The sequence below is a fragment of the Misgurnus anguillicaudatus genome, chromosome 22 (assembly GCF_027580225.2).
Source record: "Misgurnus anguillicaudatus chromosome 22, ASM2758022v2, whole genome shotgun sequence".
Lineage (NCBI taxonomy): Eukaryota > Metazoa > Chordata > Actinopteri > Cypriniformes > Cobitidae > Misgurnus > Misgurnus anguillicaudatus.
This window is the reverse complement of record NC_073358.2, coordinates 40,155,298-40,178,388: the sequence shown is the minus strand read 5'-3', so window position 1 is coordinate 40,178,388 and position 23,091 is coordinate 40,155,298. Positions and strand designations below refer to the sequence as shown.

The following is a 23,091-nucleotide window of genomic DNA, read 5'->3' as shown; positions in this document are numbered from 1 at the left end:
ATTACATCAAATCAAAATGATTTTGTAAGTTTGTTAAGCCATTTTTTGTTGTTGTTGCAATTTTCATGCTCTTCCTGTTGGTACATTTCACAATGTACCAAATGGCACAAATGCTTGCAAAAAATCATATATACTCTAAATCTCCTCCTCCTCCTCCTCTCTCAGACGCACAGTGTGACTCTCTGTTACTAAATAAAGTGATGGATATGATGTCTAACCTCTTGTAGGATGTTCCTCATATTAAGATCTCATTAAAATCTCAAGTTATAATTGTACACTCAGAAATCTTTGCCTCAGTTGAACTTCTCAGTGCATTAGCCCTGGGCTAGCTGTCCTTCCTCATCCTCATCAAAACAAAGGCTTTGTGCAGTGATCCCGCTCTCCAGGTACACAACGGAGCGTGTGTTTGTGCGCGAGATGCCACGGTTGTCTGTTTCAAGTAGTTGAGGGATTACAAGAACAATAATGACGCAGATGTTGCACAAACGCGCACCTGCGCACACACATATACACACGGATATACACTTCCATCTTCTATTCCCTTCCTCTTAGTGTCCAATCTATTTTAGCCTCTCTCTCTCTCTCTCACCCTCTCTCTGAGAGCAATCTGCTTTTTTGTCTGTTCTTGTCTTCTGTCCCCTAATGAAAAGTGACGTCTCATTTTATGCTTCGTGACTCAACCTCGCAGAGCAGTGAAGAGAAACACAGGACGCAGTGGAAGAGTTTACAGTGTTAAGGTGTCAGTATCTTACAGCAACAATCAGATATCCTCTTGTAGGTTACATAAATACAGCATTTCCTCAACTCTTTTCCTCAACACTGTCAATTTTTTAGGATTGACAAACGCATTTGCTTACAGTATGAGTCTGGAAATGTTAATTCGCAGCTCTTATACTGTCTATATGAAAGTGTATCTGTGTTATATTATTATATAATATATTATACAATTATAACTGTAGTAAAACCTGCATTTTATTTGCATGTCACCTCTGTAACCATAGCAACGGATGTAATGATGAAAAATTGTGCTTTTCTTATCGAAAGAAAGTACTATTTTCACAATAGACTTAATGCTGTACAACAACAAAATGCAGTATTTCTACACAAGAGCGCTGGCGTTGCACTACGGTGTCTATGAACACGTATAAATTATTGCATTACAGTGCAGCCGTCTTGTGTAAGAAGAGCGACTGTGCATAACATTACGAAGCAATTCTGTACTATGGTTTGCCGTCATCTTCATGCACTCTGTATGTTAACACAGTGACAGAAAGTGAACTGTGATGTCACAGACAGTTTCGTTCACACTGCAAGGCTTCTCCATAAATGCGGTCGTGAGACACAACATTTTAGTCTGGGACTAGGATAAGCCCTGTCCGTGAAACAGCACCATACAGTTTTATTTTATAGAAAGTGCAGCATTACATTGAGAGAGGTCAAAACCCACAACCCCTAATGTTACACCATTGTGAAAAAAATTAGTTGCCTTAAATAATAAGTTAAATCAAATTGGCTGTGCAAGTAATTTTTTTACTTACTATTATACATTTTGAGTTTCTGTAGATAAGCAATTTTAAGTATAAGCAATTTTAGCTTGTTTTTATATGTTACAGCAACTCAGAAAACAAGTTAAAATAGCTTACTTTAACCTGACAGGTTAAATTGTAGTTAAAATTTTAAATAAGAAGTTAAAATGAGTCCGACCAATTTGATTAAACTTAAAAAAATGTATATTTTAATTAAGTCAATGTTAAAGAGCAACTATGGTCCGATTCACAATTTTACATTTCCTTTGGTGTGTAAGTGTGTATTAGTACATGTTAACGATATGCAAATGGTTTTTCCCAAAGTAAACGATGATGCGAGTCATCATCTCCAACGTAAAATTATTTTCTTGGACTACAACAAACACACGTATTGGGGATGTAGTAAAGACCGACATTATCATAATTCCTCCCGCTTTGACTCATAGCCTGTAAGTTAACTCCTGTTAGCATTGCATTATAAACAAATCTTTCAAACATGGTAAGGAGAGTCACATTTCCGGGTAACGTCAGAGGTATTCAAGCCAATGATAAATGAAGTACAGATTAGCTGGCCAATCAGGGAAACAGCGTTTTTTTGTACAAATCAGAGCGTTTTAAGGGAGGCAGGATATCTGGAGCTACCAAAATGTACGGTATGTGGAAAATAATGTTTTTTAACCATTAACCACGCGAAATAGTGATGCGCGGGTCGTCTCGTAACCCGCGGGCCCCACGGGTATCCCGCGGGTCGGGTTGGGTCGGGTAAAGAAATTGTAACTTTAACGCGGGGCGGGTTGGGGCGGTTCATTAAAACACTAAAAACTAAATTAAAAAACTGTAGCATATATATTAAATATTTGGGAATATATATTTTTATATTTTATTACGTTCTTTGATAAGGTTAAATTACGTAGGCCTACGTGGCAATGTAACTTCCGCAATGTAAATTGCGCAACGTAACTTGCGCAACATAACTTGATATCCCCAAACCTTTGGCGTCACGTCACGGAAGCGCCAAGCAGCTCCCGCTGCCAGCCACAACAACAAAACACACGGAGAAATAAAAGATGAAAGACAATCTGCGGGAGAAATTAAGTTAGGGAATTTGTGAATAGATAATACAAACGCTGCTTTGTAAATGTTGAAAATGTTTATCATTATCCTATCTATATATTAATATGACCACGCTGGTTTCAATGGTTCATTCGCGTATGTCGTTGCCACTTTACAGGACGATGTAATCTAATGACTGTTTCCAAACACTTTTAGGCTAAAATAAAGCCTCTTTTTATTTACATTACAAATGCCTAGTATGTCTATTTTAATGGTCGCAGACGCGGGGCGGGTTGTAAAAATATAAACAGTGTTGCGGGGCGGTTGGGATGGGCCAAATATTTCATAAAAGCGAGGCCCGCGGGTTGGAAAAAACACAGACCTGCGCATCACTAACGTGAAGACATTGTATTATAGAAAATAAACAAAATAACATTTTTTAGCCATGAAATAGGTGCTCTTTAATGTTAAAAACAGCAACTCACTTTATGTTTACGTCATGTGTGTGGTTCGTAATCTCAAAATATGTGTTTGGCGCGTCGTGTGAACCTGTGTGCATCACGTGTCAAAATAAGTACCTGCTGCAGATGCGTCTAAAAGGTTTATGATAAAAGAGACGCTCATGTTTGCCAGATACTCACATAATTTTATGCGTAATCAGAGTTTACTGTTAAGGGAGTGTCTTGCGTGTATTTTGTGAATGTGAGCGTCTCTTTTATCATAAACGATTTTGACGCGTGTGCAGCAGGCATTTATTTTGAGAAAACACGTGATCCACATGGTTCACATGACGCAACAAACACATATTTTGAAAACACGAGCAACACACATGACACTCCGTACACATATTTGCGCCCCTCGGAAGAGCAGTCACGAGCCGCCACTGTAGTCTACTACCTCTGTATCAATACATTACATAGACTATTAATCCAACGCCAAGCATTAAAAGATCACGTTAAATTATTTGTGCATAATTTAATCCTTTCCATTTCGTAAACCAACAAAGTTACTCAAACAAAGTGATTCCCATAATGACAACTATGTTAACTAGAAATATTTCTAGCTTGCTAGCTGTATCTATGCCGTGTGATGTACCACATTCTCAACAAGATTATCTTGTTTAGGGTTTCCCGCAAGACTGCACCACTACTAAATCTACAACACCCTGCAAGAAATTCAATTTTTCTTGGGGAAGCCTGGGAACTGTGAAATAATACAACAGTAAGGAAACATCCAAATGTGTCGTCTTCACTGGCTGCAAGTAAAAACAACATATAGTCTAATTTACAGACAGACGGCATTGGAATTAGTGGCATAAGTGGCACAAAGTCACTTTGGATGAAAAGAGCGTCAATCTAAATTGTTTACTATTACTCAAGATTCTGTAGCTTTTCATTATAAAAACACCATCGGTCCCGCCGTACGTTGCTGTGTTTCCTGTGTGGGCACAGTTTGTGCTTTGCGTGTGTACTGCGAGTAAACAGTGAGCAATGATTTCTGATGACACGAGAGCTCCACGTCTCAGCAGGAGAGAGATGCCAAACCTGCAGGCCAGCGCCACCAACTGGTGTGACATAACACCCTCAGACACTACTGCTCTCTCTCTCTCTCTCTCTCTCTCTCTCTCTCTCTCTCTCTCTCTCTCTCTCTCTCTCTCTCTTCACACACACACACACACACACACATTGTTTTTCTGACTATTTCCCAAGATACATATTTATACTGACTGTGTATGTGTATGTTAGAGAGAGAGAAAGAGAGAGAGGTGTGGACTGTGTGGACACAGGTGATGTGGACACAGGAGACTTTCTCACACCTGTCATGCCCGAGAGGCTTACACAACCTGTGTGAGTGCGTTTGGAGAGGGACGGAGGAAAGATGACACTTAGCAAAGAAAAAAGTAAATAGAAAAAGCAAAAGAACTGAGGAATGCACTTAGGAAAGCTATATGTATATAACTAAAAGTTACCAAGTTACATAAAAGTCCCATTAAAAAGCACTCCACCTTTACCAACACACTCCTTTCATACACACATCTCTATCTGCTTCTATCTGTGCACCTGTGACCCCAACTAAAAGGGTTTATCTTCATATTTCAATGCTGAAAGTTGGATATATCAGAGAGGAGCAAACTGATGGACCACACAGACTCTATAGCTATTTGCTATTAAAATACTAATATAGATACCTTAACATCCGAAAAAATAACACATAACACCTTTAAAGGGGACATTTCACAAGACTTTTTTAAGATGTCAAATAAATCTTTGGTGTCCCCAGAGTACATATGTGAAGATTTAGCTCAAAATACCATATAGATAATTTATTATAGCATGTTAAAATTGTCACTTTGTAGATGTGAGCAAAAAATCAGGTGTGTCCTTTAACATGCAAATGAGCTGAAATCTGTAATAAATGGCAGTGGCGAGGTTGGATAGTGCCGATTAAGGGGCGGTATTATCCCCCTCTGACATCACAATGGGAGCCAAATTTCAATTAGTTACTTTTCACATGCTTGCAGAGAATTGTTTATCAAAACTAAGTTACTGGGTTGATCTTTTTCACATTGTGTAGGTTGATAAAAGCACCTAGGACTCAATTATATCACTTAAACATGGAAAAAGTCAAATTTTCATGGTATGTCCCCTTTAACAATGTGATAGCGGTTTTAATTCTTAGTTATGTGCAGGGAGTCACCCCAGGTGGCTTGTGGCATATTGCACATAAAAATATTATTACCTGTTCTCACATGATGTTAAAGGTGCAGTGTTACAATTTTTGCAATTTTTAGAACGATCTCTTGACAGAAATCCAAAATAATATAGAAAACTATATTATCAATGGTGTATAAAGACCTTTTATAATGAACCCTTATGTTTTTATTACTTTAAAATGAGACATTTTTATCTACATACTGAGGGTACCCTTACATGGAAGTTGCCATTTTGTGCCGCCATGTTTCTACAGAAGCCCTTAACGAATATGACATGTTTGTCTGGTGGCAGCTACCGTAGCTTCTCTATGCATTTTAAAAGCGAGAGGTGAGCTGTTAACTGAGCCATTGGTTGTGATTCGCAACCTCACCACTAGATGCCACTAAAATTTACACACTGCACCTTTAATATAATGTATTTTTACTGCGCAGTATGTCGATAAAGGTTGTATTACTAATATTTCTAAGCATTTTGATAATTTCATGTCTCTGTTTTGTTAGAATTACAGCATTAATATTCAAAATAGACAGACAATCTTTTCACATGTTTATGTATAAGACAAGCTTCTATCCCACTATTAATTATTGTTATTTTTATAATCGCACAAAACATTTTCATCATATCAATTCATAAAAATTATCCACCTTGTATTATAGAATGAACTCCCGTAAGATCACGCTGTCCCACCACAAACAGTACATCAACATGTCAACAAATACTATCATTGCATGGAAATGCTTATTATTTTATGATTATAAAGAAAGAGTCGTTACATAAATAAATTCAGAATTTTCAGACAGACCTAAACTGTCATCGGCATAGAGAAAAGTTGGCATGGATGCGAAGCTTTGCGACTGTGGCGGGTACGAAACGTTTGAACACAGCGACAGCATGTGAGCAGTAAGCGATGGGATGCATTCGACGGTCAAACGGTAAGCAGTGGTTTTGAAATAAACGCACCTTAGCCGTGGCGTTTGTGAGGCGTGATGCGGCGACAGGGTTGATATAAAAAAGCTGTTTGGTTTGAGGGGGGTGGGACTTCACCTTAGAGAAACAACAACATTAACACAAAAAAGAGTTTGGGTTTAAGCTGAAGAGTTAAAGGGAAGAATGTGACCTCTTCTGACTGATGTGTGAGAATATAAAAGCAACATCTGTTTTAAAAGTGTATTATTAATGTGTCAACTTGAGTATTATTCTTTAACTATAATTGACCTGTATGTCTTATTCATATCAGACTACTATTTAGTTCCTTGGAGACAGTACTACATATAAACAGCTACAGGTGTGATCATGTAGGTGCAGATGTTATACAGGTGAGCATGTTTGTTAGACAGGTATGTGGAGCAGGTGTTTGTTAGACAGGTGGCATATGTTAGATAGGTAAATGTTAAAGGGATAGTTCACCCAAAAAATGAAAATTCTGTCATCATTTACTCACCCTCGCGTTGTTCTTCAATCCATTGACTTCCATAGTATTTGTTTTTCCTATCATGGAAGTCAATGGGTACCGTCAACTGTGTAGTTACCATCATTTATCAAACTACAGTATCTTCTTCTGTGTTCAACAGCATAAAGAAACTTATACAGGTTAAGAACAACATGAGGGTAAGTAAAATTACAAAATTTTTATTTTTGTGTGAACTATCCCTTTAATGCCGAAACTGGACTCACCCTGACAAAGCTGGCAGGAAACCAGCCTTCCTCATCATCGATTTGACCCCACCACCAGTCCTTATTAGAGGCGTCCAAAACCTTGATGACATCACCAGCCTTGAAGGCCAGCTCCCGGTCAGCCATGGTCACATGGTCCCATACTGCCTCAGCATTCACTATAGAGCCCCCACTGACCAACTACAGAAAGAGAGAAGACACGGATAAGATACAGTAAGACATCTGAAACATTTTGAATTAACATCAAATGGTCACATACTGCTTTTAACTTTAGAATCAACTCTCTTAAACCGAAACCGACAGGGGTGTTGAGATATATCACTGCTACGATGCTACAGCGCATTTGGGTTCGCCTTGTTTGTTTAATTGATTTGACTTGGACTTCGGTTTTGAAAATGGCGCAAAAACACTTTGGCACTGTGTAGGCAATGATAAATATTCATTCATTTAGCCCCGCCCCCTGCAGAAGGACATGTTCCAGTTTGGAAAGTCCAGTTCCACGTCCCGGATCTGTGGCTCAGATATTCACTCTTACAGTATTCAAGACAATTGACCAAATTCGAATGCAAATATCAACCTTAGCTAAGTTTTAACCAATTTTTTTTTAACTATACTAATATCTCAAATGTCAATATTTGGTGGCGTAAATACACTGTAAAAAATTATTCACTCAATTTACTCAATTTTTTATGTAAGTGGTTGCAATCAATTTATTTAAGCTACATTCAAACAAAAGTTTTTTATTTTATTTTATTTTACTAATTGTTTTTGTTTAAATGTGGCTTAAATAAATTGATTGCAACCACTTACCTTAAAAAATTAAATTGTAAATTAAATGAATCATTGTCCAAACCAGAGAAATGTCCCATCCAAAGTGCTGTTTTTCCTCATAAATGCACAAACAAAAATGTAAAAAAAAAATATTTTTGTTCTTTAAAGAGTTAACACTTCTCCATTTGTTGAGTATAATTGCTTATGGTTTGTGCATTTTAATTCACAGAATTATTACAAAAATGTCTAAACAGATGGTTCAATATATTGGTAATAAAAACATTCTTTGATTCTCTAATTATATTAGAATTTTTTTGACTAAAAAGCATCACATCCATAACGCTGAATTGCTCAATTGTATTTAGCAAATTACAAAGATGTTTAAATGTCTACCAATATGCTTCTTTTTTAATAACTAAATATCTGTTCCACATACGCAGTCACTAAAATCATCTTCTGAGTAAACATTCATCATTTCTAATGACATGTTTTCATACTGACACGCCCCCAACTCAAAGAAAAGTTTCCCATTCGTAATTACAACTTTGTGCTGGCATTCATGTGCACTCAACTCGTAAATATAATATTACCGACATGACTCGAACGCACTTGAACGCATCACTATAAAAATGTTGCTAAATAGCACTAAAAGTGGTTAATTGGTTCGTAATCAGAGGACACTTTAATTGCTATATTAGCATCACTATAGCACGACTTATGGTTCTACATAGCACTGTGTGACCTAAGATAGGTGCTTATGTGGCCCTGAACCACAAAACCAGTCATAGGGGTAAATTTTCTGAAATTGAGATTTATACATCATATGAAAGCTGAATAAATGTTTTCCATTGATGTATGGTTTGTTAGGATAGGATCATATTTGGCAGATATACAACTATTTAAATATCTGAGTGCAAAATTTTCAAAGTTGTCCAAATGAAGACCTTAGCAAAGACATATTACTAATAAATATATTTTTGATATATTAACGGTAGGAAATTTACAAAAGTTCTTAAAGGAACATGCTGATTTTTGGCACAAATATACCCATGCCACTTATGACCTTTTTTTGGTCCAGGTTCACATATAGCACTTAAAATGGTTCCCTTATGATTACAAGCCAATGAACCACTTTTAGTGCTATTTTGATTCTGATTTTTATATTGAATATATATTAAGTGTATACATGGTTCAACCAACTGAAATCAACATGGTTTCAATGTTTGGTAAGTCAATTAGATTAATTTTATACTGAATATGTCTTGATTCTATAACGTTGTTCTACCTAGCTGAAATCAACATCATTCCTAGTTAGGTACACAAACCAGATGAGAAACATTGATTCTTCACTGATACTATGTCAGTTTGCTTTGGGCAGCTATTAGATATATATCGCCGTTCTTATACAGTATGTGACCCTGGACCACAAAAGCAGTCATAAGTAGCAAGGGTTTATTTGAAGATTTGGTTCCAAAACGCCAAAAACGGCAATTAAAAAAAAATTGTTACCACCAAAATCAGTATTGAATCAGGTCAGTATTAAAAAGTAAATTCTTAATTTTAAACAAAATCCGATATCAACCATGTTATTCTGTCATCTTTTCTCCATTTTTTTACAAAATGAAAAAAATACAAGTCCTCCTTATATGCAGAATGCAATAAATCCGCTCAACAAAACACAGCGCACCATTCTAAAGGTGCATTCATCTTTGCCATGTTATATTCATTTAGTTGACTGGTATACACTGATTAAAAAATAAACATTAATAGCATTAATCAAAACATTTATTAAGAACACTGTCATTGCTGCTGTCATCCTTGGGACGTCGTCGCTGAACTTTTTTGACAGCAATCAGCTGTAAAATGTTTTTGTCCTGCTCTATTTTCATTGACTTTCAGTAAAATAATGTTAGATTTTTCAAAAGATCCCCTGGGGTCAACGTGTTAGCATTTTCTTTCGCCCGAGTGGCTTACGTTTCTTCCCCGTCACAGAAAACCACCACAGGTTTCTCAATTCCATCAAAAGTATTGTTTGTTTGTTGATCACGAAGTACAAAGTAGATGAGGAAAACTGGGATTTCGTATGTATTCAAAGTGCCGCCATTGTTGTTTACATATTGATTCAATAGATTTATAGCACTTTGGAAAAAAAACATGTCATGAATTTATTGCATTTTGCGGAAAAAATAATCAATTTTTATAATAAATCTTTGAAAATCAAATTATGGATTTAAATTTCTAATGTTTTTATAAAAGATGCTATGTGAAAGTTTGTAACAGAAAATAGTGGTTTTCATCTTGTCACTTTCTTTGTATAGAAAACACATCTTTACCGAAATTACTAAAAATGGATTTATGCGTTTTGGAACCAAACTCTTCATTTGTAACAATAGCAAACAATACACTGAATGCAAAATTATATTTTTTTCTGCCAAAAATCATTAGGATATTAAGTAAAGATCTATTTTCTACCGTTAAAAATATAGTTATCATTAGTAATGTGTTGTAAGGACTACATTTGGACAACTTTGAAGGTGATTTTCTTCATTTTCCACCTTCAGATTCCGAATTTACAAATAATTGTATCTGGGCCAAATATTGTCCTATCCTAACCAACCCTACGCCACTAAAAAGATGTATAAAATACAGTTATTGTACTACACAATGATCTATAAAATTATTCATAGCTTGATTTTGATGATTGATTCACCCAACTTTAACAAGAAAGATTCAGAAGAAAGTGCCACGGCTAAGGATGAAGTCACAGAGCGATAGTGAATCTGTGCTCGAGTAACCATATCTTCTACACTCGAGTAATGATGAGCTGTCTTGCTGTGTTGTTTCTTGCTGACTTACACATTCACAAGCCCATGATGGCCGGGTAATCCTCTTCAAAGAAACACTCATACATAATCACTTCCAAGGTTTTACCCCCACAATTTCACACACTCTCTTTCTCTTTACCTCATTCTCTCTAACGTGCTCTTTCTTTCTTGCATTGAAAGGAAAACCCAAAATTTGTTATTTTGAAGAGGCCAATCTGTTCGATTTAAATAAAACAAGTGCCTGTTTTGCACACACTGTGTTGTTATCTTGTCGACTCTGGGAAAACAGAGGACTTTTCTGGCGAACTGATATCTGGACTCAACCTAACATAAACATTTGTGTATGTACATGCTGCCTTAAAGCTTTAAATTATCAATATATCACTGCTTCACTTGTCTACTGTACAGAATCTACACCAGGGGCCATGTGTATCTCAGTGTATAAAATGCATTATCGTTGTGCTGGACACAGATCTGTGTCACTGTAAAAAAAACAGTTTGCCAGAAATGAAAATAGTTCTCTGTGACTTGTAATCTAAAATTGGTTCGCTCAGTGCCCAAGGGCAGGTGAACTTGTGAAAGGTATGTAAGGAATAATTGACGACGGGCCATTGAATTATAAGAAAATAATGCACACCAAGGTGGTAATGCGGCACGACGCGAAGCGGAGTGCCGTTACACCGCAGGTGTGCATTATTTTCAAATAATTCAAAGGACCGGAGTCAATTATTCCGCTTATACCACGGTTACCACAAACATTGCTCTGGTGCCTATTTTTAAGACATTTGAAAAGATAGGTGTGCGGTTTACAGAAAAATAATCAACACCCATAGAACATTTCTCAGCCAATCAGAATGCAGCATGCAACAGACCCGTGGTATAACGTAAAAGTAATCCACATGATCATGTGTGAATGCAATACTGATAAAATGTATACTTTGTAATGTAATTTAATGTAATGTAAGTTCCTTTAGATAAAAGTGTCTGCCAAATGCATACATTTATAAGTAGTATTCAAAAGTTCAAAGCAATTTCGGAAGAGCTAGTAACAGCAAGCTAGCTTTAAAATCATAGGATGTGAACTCTGACCTGCCAATTTGCATCACGTAGAGATACACTCGTAGAAAGGATGTGTCAATTTTTTACACATCATTGTGTGGTAAGCTTTTAACACATAATGTGTAATTTTAACACATAATGTGTCATTTTGTGTTGATTTTGTGTTAAAATATAACACATGTTGTGTTAAAAGTAACACAAAATGTGTTGTTTCAATAATAACACAGAGATGGGTGAGTTCTGGGACAACGCAGTTAATGTGTTGTCCCAGAATCAACACTAATGTGTTGTTATTAACATATTCGTTCTAAGAGTGTATGTGACCGGTAGAAAACCAGTATTTCACGGCGTGACCTTTCACATTTAAAAGAAAAAATGGTCAAGCCAACAAACTTATATTGACAAAGTTCTTCCTGAACATATTCACAATAAAGTCCATAAAATATTTGCATGCCCTAAGTCTAGTGTGACCGCCACTTGATGCCAATACATAGTTGTTACAGACATTAGGATATGAAGATATGAAGGGTTTGGTTCCAAAACGCGATAAACACCTTTTTTTTAAATGAGTTATTACCAAAAACAGTATTGTATCAAGTCAGTATTTCAAAGTAATTTTTTTATTTTACAGAAAATACAATATCCGCCGTGTTATTCTGTCATCTTCTCTCCCTTTTTCCCCAAACGCAATAAATGCCAGTCTTCCTTTTCTGCAGAATGCAATAAATCCGCTCAACAAATCACAGCGCACCATTCCACGCATTGTAAACAAACAATGGCGGCGCGTTGAGTACACGGAATGCTAGTTTTCCTCATCTTGTACTTCGAGATCAACAAACAAACAAAAACAAAATAATACTTTGATGGTATTGATAAACCTGTGGTGGTTTTCTGTGACGGGAAAGAAACGTAAGCCATCAACATCTAATAATTTACGCGAAAATTGCGTTGCTTGTTCCCCTGACAGCATGAAGCTTCTGTCATGCTAACACGTTGACCCCAGAGGATCTTATGAAAAACTTTACATTATTTTACGCGAAGCCAACGAAAATCGAGCAGGACCAAAACATTTTAAAGCTGATCGCTGTGAAAAATGTTAAGCGACGGCATCAAGTATAACCGCAGCAATGACAGTGATCTTAATATGACAAAGTAAGTGTTTTGATTAATGCCATTAACGTTTATTTTTTAATCAGTGTATACTATTAGTCAACTAAATGAATATAACATGGCAAAGATGAATGTACATTTATATATTGATTTAATAGATTTATAGCATTTTGAAAAAAAACTTGTCATGGATTTATTGCATTTTGTGGAAAAATAATTTGTTTTTATAATAAATCTTTTTAAAAGTGTTTAGAACCTAAAGATGCTATGTGAAAGTTTTTAACAGAAAATAGTGTTTTTTATCTTGTCACTTTCATGGTATAGAAAAAAACATTAATACCGAAATTGGTCAAAATGGATTTATTGCGTCATATATATTTATATAAATATGTTTAAAACCACTTTACTTAGTAATTGCTATCAGGATGTGAAGAGATTTTCTGAGAAAAAACACTTACTCTGCCTTTAACATGGCCCTAAGACGCAACCCTCTCTATGAAATATTATTACACTACTCCTATATCGTCCAGAGTCATCATTCAACAAACATATTTCAAAGAACAACTTTTTTGTGAAAACTTTTAATGAGGAAAAATCACTGAGCGGACCTTTAAGGCAGTCTCTCTCTCTCTCTCTCTCTCTCTCTCTCTCTCTCTCTCTCTCTCTCTCTCTCTCTCTCTCTCAGTGTTGCAATGTGCTTCTCTTTCTCTCTCTAAAGGGAACAGTAGGCAGTAGGATTATGCAAATCAGTCAGAAAAACTGCAGTGAAAAACCTGTGTTCCTGTCCCATCCACATCAGATCACACCGAAACAGAAAACACCTGATGAGGATCATGTGCAACCCTTAAACATCACAATTCATCCGCGGCTAATTCTTGTGTGAGACATTAATGCTGAAGGTGGCACTGGATGTACATGAGCTGCAGGCTATCAAGCACAAACTGAAATGATTATACACCACACAAACACAGTTAAAATGATGTAACAGCCCGTGAGATTATCTGATTGGATAAAGATGAATTTAGCGGGATGAAAATGTGTCTCTACCAGCTAAACCAAACCAATCTGTTCATGAACAACAATGTGGTAACACTAGCACTAGAGGTCTGTGCGTGCGTGCGTGTGTGTGTGTGTGTGTGTGTGTGTGTGTGTGTGTGTGTGCGTGTGTGTGCTCCTGCGTATCATTCTTTTTCTTGCCTTTATTCCTGCATGAATGAGCTCATGTACTCAGGAACATTCTTTCTTTTCCTAGTGCTCTTTTGGCTCAGTCACTCTTTCTCCATGTGAATGCCTTGATGCACACATCTACACCACTCTTCTCCTTCAGCCAACAGGCAGATCTCATACTCATTAAATTGATTATGTCTTCTAACAGGTTAATTGAGTGGGCAGCTCTTAAACCTTTGACCCAAATCATTTAGATTTCACTTAAACAGTCATTTGACCAGATTTGACAGGGTTTGAGACTAGATGGACATCTAGAATTAAGGAGCTCGGATGCAAAAGTCATCAAAAATGAGATAATGATATTAACCGAATACTCATGACACCTATTATGCATTTCTTCAAATACTTTAGCTTCAAATCCACTTAATCGCGGCCTCAGGCCATTCAGAGGTACCAGATTGCATGAAACTACCGTGTTTCACATTCAAACGGTGGTCCCTTGAGAGTACTTGGACCTGAATACAACCAGAATGTAGCAGTCACATGCATCACGTGCCCCCTAATGTGTGGTTCAATTTCTTAGTTTTTACATTCTGAATTTCATTATTTGAATTTTTTATAAAGGCGCTCTAAGCGAATCTGTGTGACGTTATACTTTTTGTTGATGTTTGAACTGTTTTTAAACAAACGGAGCGTAGCTAACTCCTCCCCCTCCCTGCCGTGCTTTCATGAACGCCCCCAAATCCTTCTTGTCGTTTATAGGCTAGAACACTTTGTTATCATTTCGTGTTGGTAGGTTTGGACACTTTTTTATTGCAGTTTGTGGAGCCTAGGCTGTCTACAGAGATCGCGTTTTTTTACAGTTTGATCAGCGGACAGGCAGCAAGCAGATAGCAAGGAGATGTTTGCTGTATGTAACAAAAAATGTTTATGGTCTAAAACGCGTGAATTCGCTTAGAGCACCTTTAAGTAGAGGTTTTTGCCAAAAAGGCTTGCATGCACTTAACTCATTCACTGCCAGCCAGTTTTTTTAAAAGTTGCCCGCCATCATTTTTGTGATTTTCACAAACGTTTCACAAAATGCCTTCCAGGAAAATTTTCTTCTAAAGATATATAAACATACAAATATATCAAATGAAAGAACAGACCATCTGCTTTCAAACAAACAATAAACAAACAAACAAAACTGGGGAAAATTTTTTCATCCTATTTATATTTTTTCCTCTGCTTATAAACTCTTAAATATGGGTATTTTTTTTAAAATACCAATTTTTTAGCAAAAAGCTGAAATAATTGCATTTTTATGAAGGAATTTTGTTAGAGATCAGATTCAGAACGATTATCAAAACATATACAGAGTTTAAAATTACTAAATGTTTTGGCTTCAGTTTTATATAAATTGGGTACGTGCATCTAGTGGATAATCACGGTTTTGCAGATTAACATAAAAATTAATCAGGAACACGTTTTTTATGCAAAGGTTTCTTTTAATTGACGAGATAACTTGTCAATGGCGGGGAAAGAGTTAAGAGGGTTTTGCAGAGAAAGAGACAAATATGTTAAATACCAATGAAATGACATTTGTAAAAAATAAGGCATTTTTAGTTAATGACTAATAACCTTTTCATTGCAGTAAAGTGAAATAACTGAAGCTATCTAAGAGCCTGATAAAAAGGCTCATTTACAAGAAAACCTTGCGGACGCACTTAGTGGGTTTTGCATCTGAACTTTTCAATTACACACTGGTACACCATCATGTATGCTCTCAAAGCCCCTAAGATTCTCTTGCAATTTACTCACCCTTGTGCCATCTCAGATGTATATGACTTCCTTTCTTCAGTTGAACACAAATGAATCATTTTATATTGAATTATTTCATTGTTATTTGAAAGCCAACGTGCACATGCATTCATCATTAAAGTAATCCATTTGACTCTATTTGCTTAATAAATGTCTTCTGAGGTGAAGCTTATTTAGCTATCAATATGTCCCGTATCTATGGAAAAATACCTTACATGCCAATTCGCTTAATATATCCTAAAAGTATGTAGCCTGCTGTTTTTGTTATGGGAAAGTATTGACATTTGAGTTCTTCGAAAGAGATGAGACATGCTAAATCTAATTTCGACTACTATTTAGTACTGATAATAAGCAGGATACAGATCAGCAGCACGATAAGTTCAAATAAGGCATGAGATTGACTTGATCAACAAGTACGTCCTGTACACGCCACAACAGCGACATGGCAAAAAAAGTTGAGGCAGAGCGCGAAAGCTATACCATCAATATATCGGCGAACTTATCAACAAGGACGTACCAGCAACAATGAGCAAACTACAAAAAGTTGCCAAAAATCGCAAGGAATGGACAAAATTAGTGACCGACTGTCAACCTACCCTGTTTGCAGCTGATTGATGATGATGATGATAAGTTCAAATATGTAAGCACATCGATAACACTGAATCCCATTGGTTCTCATGACTACCGTATTTTCCAGACTATAAGTCGCTCCGGAGCATAAGTCGCATCAATCAAATATGCATCATGTCATAAAGATGACATAATATATATAAGTCGCAGTGGACTATACGTCGCATTTATTTAGAAAATTATTTCACAAAATCCAACCCAAAGAACAGACATTTAATCTATTCAACTAACAATAGCACACAGAACAGCAGGCTAAATAGGTGTCCGTAAGTTAACGTAATACAAACAGTTATTTACACGATACACAATAGCATACAGAATATACGACTGAATGAACAGAACAAGCCAACGCGCATCAAGTTCGCAGGCTCATCATTTCACATCACTGAATTCATTGAATTACATAAATACAGGAGCAGCATATATCCGACCCTCGCGACTGTAGGCGATAATGTTGTCTCTTGGTTCATATATCTCAAAATTAATTCCTACTGACTTACAAGTTGCACCTGACTATAAGTCGCAGGACCAGCCAAACTATGATAAAAAGTGTGACATATAGTCCAGAAAATACCGTAGTGGCGTTTCATCACAATATATGCAAGAACCAATGAGATTTGACATTATTTACTTATTTAAATATACTGATTAAGTCAATTGGATATGCAAAGTATCTGTTACATAAATGCATTTTAAAATAAAATTTAGAAAATGAAGTCATATATCTGAGATGGCATTATGGTAAATGCTTTGTGCTTTAGGAAAGGGCAATCTTCTGGCCAAACAACAATAGTCTTCCCTGCACGTGCCCTGATGTAGAAAATACCTAAGGTAATTCTCAGGGCAAACAAAGCAGTTTTCACCTAAGCGTCTGGCCTAAAACACCCAGTAGGCCCCCAAACAGGCTTTGATGTCCAATAATTCCTTGACCCACCCAACAGAACAGCTGCTGTAGGTCAGCACCCCACTTCATGCTGACCGCCATCACTCCATCCAGGTGCCGCTACACGCTGGAGGTGGCCCACTTGAGTTCCCATTAACAAAGAGCTTCGGATGTCTAGACAGAAAGGTGTGACACAAATGAATCGCCTGCTTCTTTCAGGATCTTCATTGCTGTTGCACCGACATACAACTACAGCACGGCATTCTTCTCCAACGAGAGGGGGAAATAGAGAGACCCGAGGATGCCGCCTCACCATAGGCACACACGCACACACACCTGACTGGGGAGGACGATTATGTAATCGCAATACAGTGGGCTAGGAGTCTAGGAGAGAGCACGTGGAGAGAGAGAAAGAGATCGAGAGCGCATAATAACCACACACGCTAACTCGTATAACCATTAATTCTCATAATATCTTGCAGGAGGACATGATAAAGAAAAAACGAGCCGGATGTTTTAAGGAACTATCCGAGCCTGAGCTGCTTAGCGGTACGATGCCGCTTAAGCCTGTTATTCTCTCCACGTTCTGATATGAATCATCTCGATAAAACATTTTGCGCTTTCTTGAGATCTAATTTTAGATCATAAATGCTTTAAATCCATGCAGCATCGCCTGCCCACACGGTCCCTAAAACAAACACAAGCAGAGAAAAAGCACAAAAGCCTTTCAGGCATAAAAGATGCAAAAGATACGTGTGTGTGTGTGTGTGTGTGTGTGTGATACAGCTCATATCAAGACACTCCGTGTCTATGTGTGCATGTGTGTGGGTGAGTGGATTCCCAGCCTATGCTCCATGTGCAGATGTTTCTAAATCTAGCCATTCTCTTGGTTTTCCCACACTTACGTAGTCATATTTTTGGATGCACATGCCTCTCCATGTGAATGTACACAAGCGCGGTGGAACAGTCCCGAAACTTCACCCCCTTCACCACCAGATCGAAACCTTTGTATAATCTACAGAACCGCTGTACGTCACTTGGTCACTTGTTCTGCAGTCATCTTTTAAGTTTCAGAGCTGAATAGTGCATTTTTGAATATATACTGCCTGTACATAGAGTCAATGATGGAAAATCAATCCGTAACCTGATATTTAAAGCACATACCGACATACATATTCAGACTATTTTAGTGCATCCATCTATCTATCATAAGGGGTTTTAGAGTCTAAAAAACTTTGAATATACGAATAATGTTTTGTGCAATGGTTTCTTGCATGTTACATGTTCTTCTTCTGTAGTAGCACACAGCTTCACAAACGGGCACTTTATTTACTTTATAAGGAAAGGCTTTATTTTAACCAACACTTTAAAGGAAAACACAGCCGTTTTTTAATATTTGCTATGTTCTTACCACAACTTAGATGAATTAATACATACCTATCTTTTTTTAATGCATGCACCTTTAATTTTTGTACAGCGCTCCTTGAATGTGTTAGCATTTAGCCTAGCCCCATTAATTCCTATGGCTCCAAACAAACATTTTATTTTGTGCACCATACTTACTCTTGTAACTACTCATGTAACAGTCTTTAAATAGGGAAAACATGGAAGTGTTTGGTGGCTTCTAAATTCATCCCTGTTTGGAGCCATATGAATGAATGGGGCTAGGCTAAATGCTAACACATTCACGAGACACTGTACAAGGATTAAAAGTGCACGGACGCATTGAAAAAAGATAGGTATGTATTAATTTGTCTAAGTTGAGGTAAGAACATAGTAAAATATTGAAAAACTTTATTTTAAAATATTGTGGTGTTTTCCTTAAAAATTTCCAAAACTATTTACAAGCACAAGCAGCTCAGGATGCTTTGCTTTTTATAATACCATACTGTACATATATAACTTGTTGGTAGATAATAAGTACTGTGGACAACAGCAATATTGAATGTCAGCATTTACAGTTTTCCCAGTCGCTTCGGAGCATTCTCTGATCAGAAATGACATTTTCAAAACATCTCGTTTAACCTCCACATATGTTGTGCACAACATAAAAGCAAATTCTCATTGTTTTGGACAAATTGGTACATTCATGGGGTCGATTATGTACAATTGTCTGCCATTTACAACATTTCAATTGTAAAAAAAAATATTAAGTTTCATCAAAATACATTATACTGGTTTTCTGTTGAATAGTCTGCCTTGCCGCTCAAAACATCTAGGAACTAGTTTATTGCATAAGTCAGCAAATGTAAAATGTTTGACATTTTGCATTAAACTCTTAAGCACATTTTCTTTTAGACTTTTGTCAATATGAACTGAATTGATAAATTGCTCTTAAGTGAATCTTTTTCTTATCCTATTAAAGGGGAATGAAAAGTTTTTTTAGTGCATGCTTGCGGAACCTTTCTAATTTTGTCAATTTTATTTGTATTGTAAAATAGGCTTCGCATCACAGTGTCACTTTTGTTTACAGAAGAAAAGTAAATGTGTATTTGTGAATTCTGTTCAATCTCCTGCAAACAATATTTCATGTGCACTAATGTAAAAACTGTTAAAAATGAAAACGTGCAACCTTGTTCATTTACAATCAACATTATTAAACTAGTTCACATCAGAAAATACTCACATTTAGAATTGTGTACTCTTGTTATATTGACAACATGGTTAAACATTTTGACTTGACTTTTTCTTGTTCATGAACAATGATGCAAGGACTTTTTTGATAGCACTGATGTAAAAATTTACTTTTGGGAGATTTTGAACAGGTTATAGGCTTATGCATTGCAAGATGATTTGCTGTTTGCATGAATTATTTTAGAAACTTTGCACATTTTATGGATATTTTGAAAAATGCTTCAAAGCGACAAAACTGTAACATCCCACACCGGTGCAAACTGATGTCTCAATGCTAAATTTGTTCATATAACTTCTTCCCATGTGACAATCTGTTAAAATTGTCCGTCTGGTATTTTTAATTTTGTTAGAATTCAGAAGAAAGACGTGACGTAACATAGCACATGTTCGGAATATGTGTGCTAAAGGTTTCATATCAAATACAGAAGCAATCCCAGCCAAATGCAATGCTTGCTTTGCTTCGACGGAAAACAGAGCTGCTAATGTGTAACAAGCATTAACAGGGTCACTGGTACTGCAGTACTTTTTCTTTCAAAAGCAATACCCTTGTTACTTCTAAAACATTCAAGAGAGGTTGCCATATGCATAAAGATCATATACTGTTAGCAACTTTATGCTGGTCAGCTGGCAAAAACATGAAAAGTGGTTTTGAGTGTCCACGTTTCATAAGCTGTACAACATCAGTGCAGTTTCAGGGCTAAAATTGTTTCTCCGTAGAGACAGTGAGTCAACGGCTTCTGCACTTCAATGTGATGCATCCAAACCATTATGCTCCAACGCACAACCAAAATCCCAGACCTGCAAATATGTGCGCCCAGCGTGAACATGCAACACACCAAAGACATGAGTTCAAGTGGCTGATTCATTTTAAATTCAGCTGATTCATGTTTTAGCTGATGGCAATACTTTCAAAATCATCTTTATAAGAGAAACCAAATGTCTGTGTTCTTAAGGGGGTCCCGTTAATGTGTGCGCTTAAATTAAAAATGAAGCACACACACAAATTCTTTAGTTACCTTGAAAGTCTATGTTTGTATTGTGCCTACATATATTCCATGGGTTGTCCACAAGGAAACTATTTAAGTTAGGAGAAATCCAAAATATAGAGTGATGGTGCATTGGAAACGTCAAAGGCACATAGAGTACCCAGAGTGAGTAAACATAGTGCCCCCTGTCTCCAATCACCTGTGATCACCTGCAATCAACTCCGCCGAAATGAAAACGTGAACAATGTGAAAAGAAAACAAAATACGCGAGTGTCCTTTCACGTGCGCATGCTGGACGCTGCACAAGGCCTCGAGTGCGTTGTGCGCGAGCTTCACCGTCAACGCATCTACATCCAAAATGAAATGTTTGTACGGCCTCCGTCGCATCTCTTCTCCGTTTCAACGTTTTCTGTCCTATCAAACGCTTGACATACGCCAAAGACGCGTAATCGCCGGCCTAAGGTAGAAGTGTCGTTGTCGACCGCGAACGAATGAGACAAAAACGGCGCTTGCGTTTTGGCACAGATAAACTGCGTACGATCGTGTGTGTAAAATAAATAAAGGGACGCAGGCGCGCGCTCCGGCAATTGACTACAGAATGCCGGTGCGCTCCGGTCGTTCATAATCAATAAACGAGAAAACGCTTTGGAATTAACCTCGAAGCGTTGGACGCGAGTTAAAACCTGCTTTCTGCAGCGAACCCAACGAATTTTACGCAAACCCAAAAACCTTTTAAATGAAATGTGAACGGTTTCTAAGGGGTCGCGTCAAAGTAACGGACACCGTGACACATTTAGGAGCTCAAAATACACCAACGTCATTGACGTGCCCGAGGCAGCGCGGAGATGCTGGGTATCCCCCTCTGTCGCGCGCTCGCTCCTTGTCTCCCGTTTCCATAGCACTGGAACGGTGCGAGTCTCTCTGTGCGCGCGGGCGTACGGGCAGCGAGCATCCATTCGCCGTTCACGCAACCTCTCCAGTGTACAGGTAAATAAACGTCAATACTTCTCAATGCGGAGATGTCATCCTCGCGCCTTGGCGTTGATAGCGACCTCGTTTCAGAATGTGCACATCCATCATCGCAAAAATATGACTTAACACCCCCCAGCACCCCCTCCCCCTTTTTTCTAGCCGTTAACGGAGACCGTCGGTGAGCATGAAGAATGGCGCTCGTGGGAGCATCACCCTCACCTTCATCATCCTCAGGGTCAGTCCCGGTACTGGATCCGTGTCCTTTCCGCAGGTTCGAGCCCCCGATGCCAGCTGCGCCCCTGGATCCGCGCCCCCGTGAGCAACGCGCGGCGTATGGAAGAGAAACGCACGTCCGGTTAAGCACTGTTCTGTTCTCACGGCGAGGTGGGAGTCTGCGTCTCTCTCTCTCTCTCTCTCTCTCTCTCTCACTCTCTCTGAATAGAAGAGAGCTGAAACATGGGCGGCGCTTACTGCACACGCAGGTGTGTTCGACTTCATACAGTGCCGCGCAGACAGATCAGCCTATGACGCCAAAGTCCCGCGAGAGCGATTTTAAATCCGCTGTTCTTTTAAATCTCTCTCGCGGTATCTTGACATCATAACATGGTCTGTCTGCGCATCACCACATTAAGTCGAACACACCTACATTCACGTAGGACCCAACCATCAGTTAACCGAAGGGGTGCTCTGCTATTGAGGCTACAAACATTACATAATCATAAAAAACAGCAGAGGATACAAAATAATGGTGAACTATTGGCTCTCAGGGACTCGCATCATCATCCCAGTGCTGAAAAGAAAATGTCTAATAAGCAGAAAACAAAGACCTGTACAAAAATTGCATAGTGCTTTACATCATCCAAAGGGCAAGCAGGAAGAACAATAAACAATATCTGTTTAACACAACCTGACAAAATATACAACCCACTATTGTGTTTAGGAAAAGACTATATTGGGATATGCCTAAAATAGCCATTAATAAAAGGCCTTAGTACTTGCAGGAACTTAAAGTGGGTTTCTCGAAGGACTAAATAAGCACCGTGGTTCTTCAGGTTTTTGCTCGTGTGACATCTGAGGAACCCTAAATTAGTCTTAGAAATAATTTTACAGTGTATATTAAGACAAAGGCAGCTGACAAACAATATATCCCTAAACTTGGCTTTGAAAATTTTGAGTCAAGATTTAAGGTGAAATCTTGATTTCCAGTTCAGAGGCACTGTGCTTTGGTTTCTCTAGTTGACTTTCACATATATTTTGGAAACATTATGCAATAAGGCATGATGATGT

General features: G+C 37.7%; 1 protein-coding gene across 5 annotated transcripts in view; it reads right to left on the bottom strand.

The window, feature by feature from the left end:
* The window catches only part of arhgef9a (Cdc42 guanine nucleotide exchange factor (GEF) 9a), a 52,911-nt gene that overhangs the window by 19,479 nt on the left and 10,341 nt on the right, over positions 1 to 23,091 (bottom strand). For 2 of the 5 annotated variants that reach the window (XM_055198830.2, XM_055198833.2), the window contains exons 1-3: positions 21,649 to 21,744; positions 6,968 to 7,147; positions 6,254 to 6,337 (exon numbers count right to left, since the gene is read on the bottom strand). In XM_055198830.2, coding sequence (XP_055054805.1) covers positions 6,254 to 6,337; positions 6,968 to 7,147; positions 21,649 to 21,729 — 345 coding nt within the window. In that variant the 5' untranslated portion in view covers positions 21,730 to 21,744. Of the gene's footprint in view, positions 1 to 6,253; positions 6,338 to 6,967; positions 7,148 to 21,648; positions 21,745 to 22,023; positions 22,213 to 23,091 lie in introns of those variants that run through there. The other 3 variants (XM_055198831.2, XM_055198834.2, XM_055198832.2) reach the window with 3 other exon arrangements.